The 10,119-nt window shown below is 40.7% G+C and overlaps 1 protein-coding gene across 1 annotated transcript; it reads left to right on the top strand.

The window, feature by feature from the left end:
- Positions 1-2,771: 2,771 nt before the first annotated feature.
- On the top strand, positions 2,772-4,362 carry LOC124197639. The gene has a single exon (XM_046593175.1). It carries the CDS (start codon positions 2,772-2,774, stop codon positions 4,353-4,355), a length of 1,584 nt encoding a protein of 527 aa, XP_046449131.1. The 3' UTR covers positions 4,356-4,362.
- Positions 4,363-10,119: the final 5,757 nt, after the last annotated feature.

Genomic DNA, 10,119 nt, shown 5'->3' with positions numbered 1-10,119 from the left:
TTCAATTTTTTCCTCATACATTTGTTACGCACCAGCAAATCAGGCCAATCTTACCCCCATGCATCACCTTAATTTTCCTCCCACTGGACACTCTTGAAGAAAGAGTCCAACTGGAAGTACTAGCTGCCAGCAGACATCTTTGGGATCCACTGCGGATCCGACCCCTCAACTGAACTAGCTTTTTTCACTAATCGATTACTTAACATAACTAGCTTTTTCACTTATCGATTACTTGTCAGTAGAGTTACTTAACTAATATTTACTTAATTGGGTTTTTGTAACTCATTCATTACTTATTAGTAGTTACTAAACTTATAAAACTAAAAACTATAAATTTTTACATTTATTAATTTTATAAGATTGTATTTCTGCAGTGCCATCTATTGAACATTTTTAATGCTAAAAAACAAAGCCCCTCCCTCTTTTCCAGATATTGCATTTGGCAGTTGGTGTTTGACTGTCGGCACAGTAAGTTGTCAGTTTCGTCCGGTCTCTTGGTTATTTCTGGATTTTATTGTGTCTATTATTTTGGAACACTCATAAATGTTGTTTTCAATCTCTTCGAATATCTTGTTTGCATCACTTGCTTTTTTAATGACATCAAGTAACACGACCATCTCCAGCTAGAATTTAAATTTTAGTTATTAGTATTTTAACGTTATTGTTGCAGACGGCCCCGTCTGTCTCCTTACTCCATCTATGAACCCCTTTCTGTACTGTATGGGTGCCCTGAGGGCCCTTGTGATTGTCATTGTGACCGCCAGTGGGCGCGACTGTCATGTGACGGCCGGCACACGAAAGAGCAGTCAGTAGATCTCGTGTAGTAGTTGAGACGAGTGCGTCTCTGTAAGACTTACTGTCGTAAGCAAGTTGAGAGAGAGCTTTGGCTTAAACACCTGGCTCACTCGCGGTATCGTGTTTCGTGTAAGTAGAATATACTCGTGTAAGCACCCCTATTTTGTGTGTCGCGTGTTTCCTTATTCGAGTAGATTGCAACATTTGGTGTCAGAAGTCGGGCACGGGCCACCGAACAGTTCTCTTTTTTTTGTTGGTAAAATTTTGTTGCTTTTCTTTTTTTTGAGAACTGCCCGTGCAATATCCAAGTCATTTTCTTTTTTTTTTGGTAACGCCCCCTCGTCTCTTTCATTGATTTAGTTCATGGTTTTTGTGTCTTGTGTATGACACGAGAATTTTTTTTAGTAATCGATTATTAGTTGAATCAGTTTTTTTTTGTCACGTCATCAGCCCCCCCCCCCTTTTCAATTTTTTTTTTCTCGTGTTGAAAACGCCCCCACCCACCCTCCATAACATTTCGCGCGTAAAACCACGTGGCCCGTCGAGGCATTGAAACAATTCTTTTTCTTTTTTTTGGCTTATGGAATCTGCGAGATAGTCGCCATTTTCTTTTTTTGTTCTTCGTGTGAATGGGCTTTTGGCTCATGGTAGTAGATAATTATTAGTACTTTACGTTTTTTTCCTCGTGTGTTCGACCACGTCGTTGTGTGTCGTTAATATCACCTAAATTTGATTGAAGTTTATTTATTAATATTTTTTGTTTTGCGTTCCGTAAGTCGGTCATATTGATAGTTTTTTTTTGGTTGTTTGAATTATATGCCGCCTAAACGTGGAGAATCTACAGTGCCATTTCAGATTAGAACGCGGTCAAACACCCAAACCGCAGTCACACCAGTGACACGTGCAAGAGTAGTAGAGCCAACCACACTCGTACCGTCACCATCCTTGCGTGGTGGCTCAAGTAGGCTAACATTTAATTTACCAGTTCCGGCAACTGCAGTTGCAAGGGTAGCAGACATGGCGGTACCACAAAATCTAATAGATGCGTTGACGAATCTTGCGACAGCAATGGCCGCAGATCGAACGGCTGCCCAAAATCAATCGACGGCGCTTTTGAATGCGTTAGACCAGCAGCGTCTTCAATCGGTGGATTTGGTACAACAACTCGCAGACAACGCCGCGGCTGCCCCAGCAGCAGCAACACCTCGTGTAGCAGCTGCAGCCGTCGAATCTATCCCGTGTTTTGAAGGTAAATTAAGGGATTTCCCGCAAGATTTTGTAGATTTTGTAGACAGAGTTGCCGTGGCCGAAGATTGGACAGACGCACAGCGTATCCAGGTAGCATCAAGGCGACTGTTGAAGACAGCATTGGATTGGCATATTCACATCGGCCATACGCATGCAACCTGGGCTGCCTGGTCTGGAGCGTTCATCACGAATTTTTCACCACGTTTACACGTAGGTGAATGGCTCAGGTTGGTAGAGGAAAGACGACAGAAAATCGATGAATCAGGTATTGAGTACGCTTTAGATAAGCATAAATTGTTACGTGTTGCCCCTATCCCCCTTAACGATGAAAAGATGGTAGCTTTTCTTATAGATGGCCTGGCAAGTTGGCAACATGTGGCCGCCATGACAGCGAACCGTCCAGCCAACGTCGCGGAATTTATCCAGCGGATTCGTGCTTTGGAGACCCTTGGTGTAGCATCACGTGTCTTCCCCCCACCAGTAGCGCCACCAGTAGCTCCACCAGCAGCTCCGACAACAACCCCACCAGTGGCGCCACCTAGCGCTCCTGATTTGAACGCCACTCTAGCAACATTTGGCAATCAGCTGGTTAACCAACTGACTGCACAGCTCAACAAGATGACGATTGGGAGTCGTGGCACCGGTGGCGGAGGAGGCGGAGGTGATCGTGGTGGAAGAAGCGGAGGTGATCGCGGAGGAGGAGGATGGATTGACCCAAGTAAGCGGAAATGTTACAGCTGCGACGCGATTGGACACATGGCCCGTCACTGCCCAACAAAGTCGGGAAAAGGACCAACCGGAAGTTAGGAGCAAGGCCTATGCTCACCGGTTATGCACACCTTCCTTGTCGTCCCCAGCTTCCACTGGTTAAGGTATTCATAGAAAGTATTGGTGAAGTAACTGGCCTGGTTGATACAGGCGCTAGTATGTCTGCTATAAGACTTAGTGTAGTAAAAAATGTTTTGGATCCTAAGCGTGGAAAATCTTTTTTGAATCTAACTGGGGTGGATGATAAAAAAGTTATGGTAGATTCTTTTTGTTCTTTAAAAGTAAAATGGGAAAATAAAGTGGTTGAGTTAAATGAAGTAGCCGTAGTTAAAAATTGTCCATTTGCATTGATTCTTGGTGTAGATTGGATTGTGAAAAGTAAATTGAATTTGATTGTAGAAGATGGTAAAATTGTGTTAAAATCTCAGGATTCAAACCAACCAAAAGTTAAGAAAGTTCGTTTTGCTGGAATCGAAGAGCAAAATATTTGTAGTGAAGAGGATGATGAGAACGATTTTTTTGTGTCTGACGAGCTGATTGATTCTTTAGAGGCAGAAAATAAAACAAAGAGGTGCCCTCGTGTGATAGGCACAGAAGTAAAAGTTGTGGAATCAGCTGTTATACCAGCAGAGTCTCTTTGTTTTGTAAAAGCTAAAATTTCTAAGAAGTTCACTGGTAATGTTATCGTCAGGCCAAATATGTGTGCTCATCCTGGAATGGAATGGATTATTCCATCCTGTGTATTAAAAGTGTCAGCGGGAAAACTTAAAATCCCCGTATTAAATATGAAAATGTCATCTCTTGTGTTACGTCGTAAAGATTTTATAGCGTATGTAGATACAGATTTCGATAGCAACATGGTCGTCGTCGGACAAGAAGAACAGCCAGAAAATCCCGTCTGCTCCTTCGTCGAAAATGCTGGTGAATCCGATGAGAAGCTGAAGACCCTGATGGACGCCCGCGTAGGCGAAAATTTGTCGGAAGAAGAGAGGAGTGCCGTTTTCGAGCTCTTGAGCAAATATCTTCGGTGTTTCCCCTCATCAGATGGCGAACTTGGATTTACAAACATGGCGGAGCATTTCATCGACACTGGCGACGCTCAACCAATCAGCTGCGTCCCGTATCACGTGTCAGCTATGGAACGAAGGATCATAATCGAAAAAGTCGCCGAAATGCTGAAACAAGGTATCATTCGTCCGTCATTTAGTCCGTGGGCAGCACCGGTAGTGCTGGTTAAAAAGAAATCGGGTGACTTTAGGTTCTGCATCGACTTTAGACGTTTAAACGCGGTGACGAAAAGAGACGTGTACCCTTTACCCCGATTGGATGACGTTTTTGATCGTCTTGCTGGTGCGAAATATTTTTCGAGTTTAGACTTAATGAGTGGCTATTGGCAGGTGCCCGTTGCCTCCGCTGATACGTGTAAAACAGCGTTTGTCACTCCAGATGGATTGTATGAGTTTGTTCGTTTGCCGTTTGGACTGAATAATGCACCGTCCACTTTTCAACGTCTGATGGATCGAGTGTTAGCTCGACTGAAATAGCAAATGTGTCTTGTTTATTTAGACGATGTGTTAGTTTTTGGAAGAACGTTCGACGAACATCAGAAAAGACTTGAGTGTGTGCTAATGGCTTTGGTGGAAGCCGGATTAACTTTAAACGTGTCTAAATGTATTTTTGCGACCAACAGAATTTTTCATTTAGGTCACACCATCGACGAGTACGGAATCCGGCCAGACTCTGAAAAAATTAGTGCTTTAGTTAACTTTAAAATTAATAACGTTAAAACGTTGAGAGCCTTTTTAGGCCTCGCATCTTTTTATCGTCGTTTCGTTCCAGATTTCGCTACAATAGCACATCCGCTTCACAAGCTCCTGAAAAAGAATTCCGTATGGAGCTGGACGGAAGCCCAAGAGTCGGCAAAAGCTGCGTTGATTAATCGCCTGGTGTCATCCCCTGTGCTGGCGCACTTTGACCAAAACATCGATGTAGTTGTACAAACAGACGCCAGCCTGGTGGGCCTTGGGGCCGTCCTAATGCAAGATGCCGGTGATGGACCACGTCCAGTCGCGTTCATCAGCCGAAAACTTACAGACGCGGAAAGCAAGTATCATGCTAATGAGCTAGAGTGTTTGGCAATTGTTTGGGCATTGAAAAAATTACGTTCGTATGTGTATGGTAAACGATTTTCTGTCTGTACAGATAGCTCAGCAGTTCGATGGCTATGGTCTAAAAAAGAGGTTACTGGCAAGTTCGCCAGATGGATTTTGGCTTTGCAAGAGTACGATTTTGAAATTCGCCACATAAAAGGAGTTAATAATTTGGTGGCTGATGCCCTATCGCGAAACCCTGATGAATCCTGTATTGGAACCAGTGGCTCCGCGATCGGACATGTAGTTTGTGTACTTGACAGTAGATGGCCTGCGGGCATGAATAATACAGAATTGGCATTCCAACAGCAGCTGGATAGCCAATTGCGTCCCATTATCACCTGTCTTAATTCAAAAGTACCGGGTAAAATTGCAGAACAGTTTAAAATTCACGGGAAAATTTTGTATAGGAAAAATCCCACCCAAGGGCGTAAATTTTTGCTTTGTGTCCCGTCAATTTTAAGAAGAAAGATAATAGAGTTTTCTCATGATGACCCCTCCTCTAGCCATATGGGAATAGACAAAACAATTGCAAGAGTGTCTGAACGTTATTGGTGGCCGAAGTTTAGGTCAAGTGTCCGTAAATATGTTATGTCTTGTAACTATTGCCAGTTTCATAAATGTATCCCCGGATTACCCGCTGGTCAACTCCAGCCCATACCACCGCCAGATCGACCATTTCACACCGTCGGCATGGATCATCTCGGGCCATTTAAGGCAACATCGGAAGGCAAGAAACACATTATTATGGCTATCGACTACCTAACGAAGTATGTAGAAGCAGCCGCAGTGGCCGACACGTCAACAGCATTGGTTGCGGATTTTGTGAGAGACCAGATCAACTTTCGCCATGGTGGAACAACGCGAATGATCAGTGATCAAGGAACTGCCTTTTCCTCCCACCTGATGGAAGAGAAAGTCAACGAGTGGAAGACCCAGCACGTTTTTGCAACCGCAGAGCATCCGCAAACATCTGGACTCGTGGAGCGAGTCAACCGGACGATGACCCTTGCGCTAGCTGCCTATGTCAATACTGACCATGATGACTGGGATCGCCATTTGCCAGCTGCAATCTTCGCCATTAACACGGCAAGGCAAAGTACAACCGAGATATCGCCGTTCCAGTTGGTGTACGGCCGCTTGCCCTTCACTGCCCTAGAGAACGAGTTTCCGTGGCCAGAAGAACGACCAGAATCATTCGACGTCTTTCTGTCTCGAGTCAAGGAGCTGAGAGACGCGGCCCGATTGAAGATAGTGAAAAAACAAGAGAAAGTGAAGCGCCTGGTGGATCTTAGACGCAGAGTAGTGAAAGATCTCTGCCCTGGAGAGTTGGTGCTCGTTCGTAGAAAGTTGAAGAAGAAAGGCAAAACTAAGAAGTTATTACCAAAGTACGTTGGTCCTTATCAAGTCGTTAAAAAGGTGTGCCCGACTACATATTTGGTTGAAGACCTGCCGGCCCGGCGAAAAAAGAAGAAGTTTCGTCGTTTTAACGCGCATGTCGTCCAAATACGTAAATTCCACCCGAGAGAAGATCCTGAATGGGACGATTGGCCAGACGAACCGGATGATCGGATGCCGGACGAGCAAGATGACAGCTTTGTCCAGCAAACAGCTGAAGAAGATAATGCTGTGACACCATCCCCCGCTAGTTCAACAATCGATCCGCCGAATGAAGTCGTGGCGCCACCTCCTCCAACGACAACGAGAGCCGGAAGAAAAGTAGTTCGTCCGGGCTGGATGAAGAATTTCGTTGCATAATTCATGTATATCTCCCTCCTCCCCTTGTCAACGACTATTTTTCGCTAGTTTGTGTTGAGTACGTTTTGTCCAGTTTACTTTCTTTATCTTTTATCCCGTCCCATCTTAAGTTTTTTTGGGTTGGATAGAATCAGGGAAAGGAAAGGATTAGTTTAAGTCCCCTCTTATTTATTTTTTTTTTGTTTTGTTTGTTGTCTCAAGTGTAGTTTCGATTTGACAAAGTTGCAAAGTTTGCGCTTGTCATGCTAAGTTTTATTGTTTTGTTGATTGTTTGTTTCCCTTGTATATATTTGCCAAATCGAGTCAGGAAGGGCCGAATGTTGCAGACGGCCCCGTCTGTCTCCTTACTCCATCTATGAACCCCTTTCTGTACTGTATGGGTGCCCTGAGGGCCCTTGTGATTGTCATTGTGACCGCCAGTGGGCGCGACTGTCATGTGACGGCCGGCACACGAAAGAGCAGTCAGTAGATCTCGTGTAGTAGTTGAGACGAGTGCGTCTCTGTAAGACTTACTGTCGTAAGCAAGTTGAGAGAGAGCTTTGGCTTAAACACCTGGCTCACTCGCGGTATCGTGTTTCGTGTAAGTAGAATATACTCGTGTAAGCACCCCTATTTTGTGTGTCGCGTGTTTCCTTATTCGAGTAGATTGCAACATTATTCTTAGTTAATAGTACTTACATTGTGTGCTAATTGTATCTGTTGGGCCCATTTTGCATAATCATTTGTTATTTTCTTGCCAAAAGCAGCTTGTTTTAAAATGTAATGTAATTTCTCATCGTCATGAATAAACTTTGATTCATTGTTCCACATTTCAATTGCATTTTTTACTTTAAAGATAATTTTTTCAGGTTGTTACAATTCAATTCTTGGTTTTTTTTCAAAACACTTGATGGTTTGAACAGAACTCATTTTCGATGTTTAACAACAGTTAATTAAAATTTATTCAGTCAAAAGCTTTGACATCGATTATTTTCAAGATTTCTTTTATTTTCAAGATTCATGATAAAATTAGAAGAGTCTACGAATTTAGAGATCCCCGTTTTCAACTATGGACGCAAGTTGCAAAGGAAAGCGATAGTGACAGAGAAGAGGAAGCCATGTGAGGATGCTATTGTTTAACGATGATTGCTGAATTCTTGGCAAATACTTTTCTTAATTTCCTTCCTCAGATCATACGGAGAGTAGTTAGGCCAATTTATTTTGAAAATATCGTCTCACGCCTTCATTACAGTGCCTATTCCTTTGTGTTTACTACTTTAGTATTTATTCTTGAATTGTAGGAAACTACTATTTTTTTATAACTTACTGATAAGTTTGATTTTTTGTTTTTAAGGAATTACTTTTCTGTGTGATGAAGGCATAGAAGATGACATTTTGTGGTTTCGCAGAAAATTGGGATCCCACAAAGTCTTCATCAATTCTCTGACATATTTGGGTAAGCCATAGGACGTTCTTTCATTGTATGGTGTATTGGTGTTTTTTCTTAGGTAGACCTTCCGTTTAAGAATTTCTTCATCTACATTCATACATTCATCTAAATCTACGTTGTAGTTTGTTGAGTTCATTGCGATGAAATGATAAATGCTTTTGAACCTAAATCCAAATAAAAACAACAAATTTATAGAGGAAAAACTTATTGATAAGTTTTAAGTTACTTACACACAATTCACAGCTGCAAATTTTGTTTTTTTATAGGGTTATCTAACACACTGGTTTTATCAACAACGGGGTTGATTGTTCTTAACTTTTTTCCCTAATAGTGTATCCAATATTAGTCTTATTCTTTCGACTAAACTTATTCAAAACTTACTTTGTTCCCAGTTCCTGCTGAAAGAACTGGGAACAGAGTCACTATTAAGATCATTATCTGCTGCCAGGCTGGTTTCCCTTAATCTATTACCCTTTATAATGAGAGTAAATTACAAATATTCTTACTAGTAAAATTATGTTTGCTTACTTTTTTTATTATGTCTTTTTTTAGGAAGCTGAGAATCAGACTCATCATTCCATTTGGGATCATTCTTTGCTGCCGGGGTGATTTTTCTTAATCTCTTACCCTTTATTTTGTGTGTAAGTTTCACATATTGTTACTAGTTAAATAATGTACATTTACTTACTTTTTTCTCAGTGTATTTTTTAGGAACCTGAGTATCAGAACTATCGCTCCATAAGGATTTAAAGTGTGATATTCCAGGAGCATTTCATCATCAGAGGCTCACAGCGCATCTCATCATACTCTGGATTATACTCATATGGTGGAGAACCATGGTTAATTTTCTCAGATGCAGAAGAATCAGTGTCTGAAGACACATATTGTGTTGGTATTTCCTTTTTGTGTTTTTCTAGCTGTACTCTGATATTACTCTGACTCATTCAGACGTCATTCACGACTTGTTCACCTTGTGCCTTCACATTCTTTGAAAAAAAAATCATTCATTTACGTATCTGAGTAACTTTATCATTCGACTTTACCATATTTACCTTTGTTTATCATTTAATTCAGCATTAGTTTTTTTCAAGGACATCTATATTCATTTTGGACTCCCTCAAGTCATTCACGAGTTCTTCATCTCTTTCCTTTATATTCTTTGAAAAGAAATTCATTCATTTATGTGAGTAAGTTTTTGAATATACTTAACTATATTTACCACCAGTAGATAATTTAAATCTTCATTCGTTTTTTCAAGGTCAGCTACCTTCATTTTGAACTCCCTCAAGTTATTCACGACTTGTCACCTCTTTTCTTCATATTCTTTGAAAAAGAATTCATTCATGTACGTGAGTAAGTTTTTGAATAGACTTAATTATATCTACCTCCAGTTGATCATTTAATTGTGCATTAGCTTTTTTTTCAAGGTCAGCTACCTTTATTTAGGATTCTTTCAGGTTGTTCACGATTTTTTTACCTTTTTCCTTCAAATTCTTTTTAAAAAATTGGTTTAAGTTTACTAATTAACCTAATCATTGTTACCTCATATTTGATTTTAGATTGATAGTAAGATCCCCAATCTTACTATCCCTCAACTGTAATAAAGCATTCAAGTTTACAATAGTCATTTCCAGGTTGACTATCTTCGTCGTTGCATCATTTAGATTCTTCGAAGTATCTTCACTTACTTTCTACAAGGTTAATAATTTGTATAATTATAATTCACTAATTTTTAGTGTTTTATACCTCTGATTTAGCTGCCGTATTGAGATTCATAGTTAGTTCTTCGATATTACCATCCTTTAATTGCAAGATGGAGTTCAAATATATGATATTTTTCTCTTGGTTTGCTATTTTAGTCTTGGCATCATTAGGATCTTTAAATCATCTTCGTGCATTTTCTTTGAGATAAATCGTTCTTTAATTGTTAATTCATGAATTTAACGAGATTATTAACATTTTAATTCAAAT

Source organism: Daphnia pulex, chromosome 7, assembly GCF_021134715.1.
Source record: "Daphnia pulex isolate KAP4 chromosome 7, ASM2113471v1".
Lineage (NCBI taxonomy): Eukaryota > Metazoa > Arthropoda > Branchiopoda > Diplostraca > Daphniidae > Daphnia > Daphnia pulex.
The sequence above is the reverse complement of the archived record's forward strand: the minus strand, read 5'-3'. Positions and strand labels throughout refer to the sequence as shown.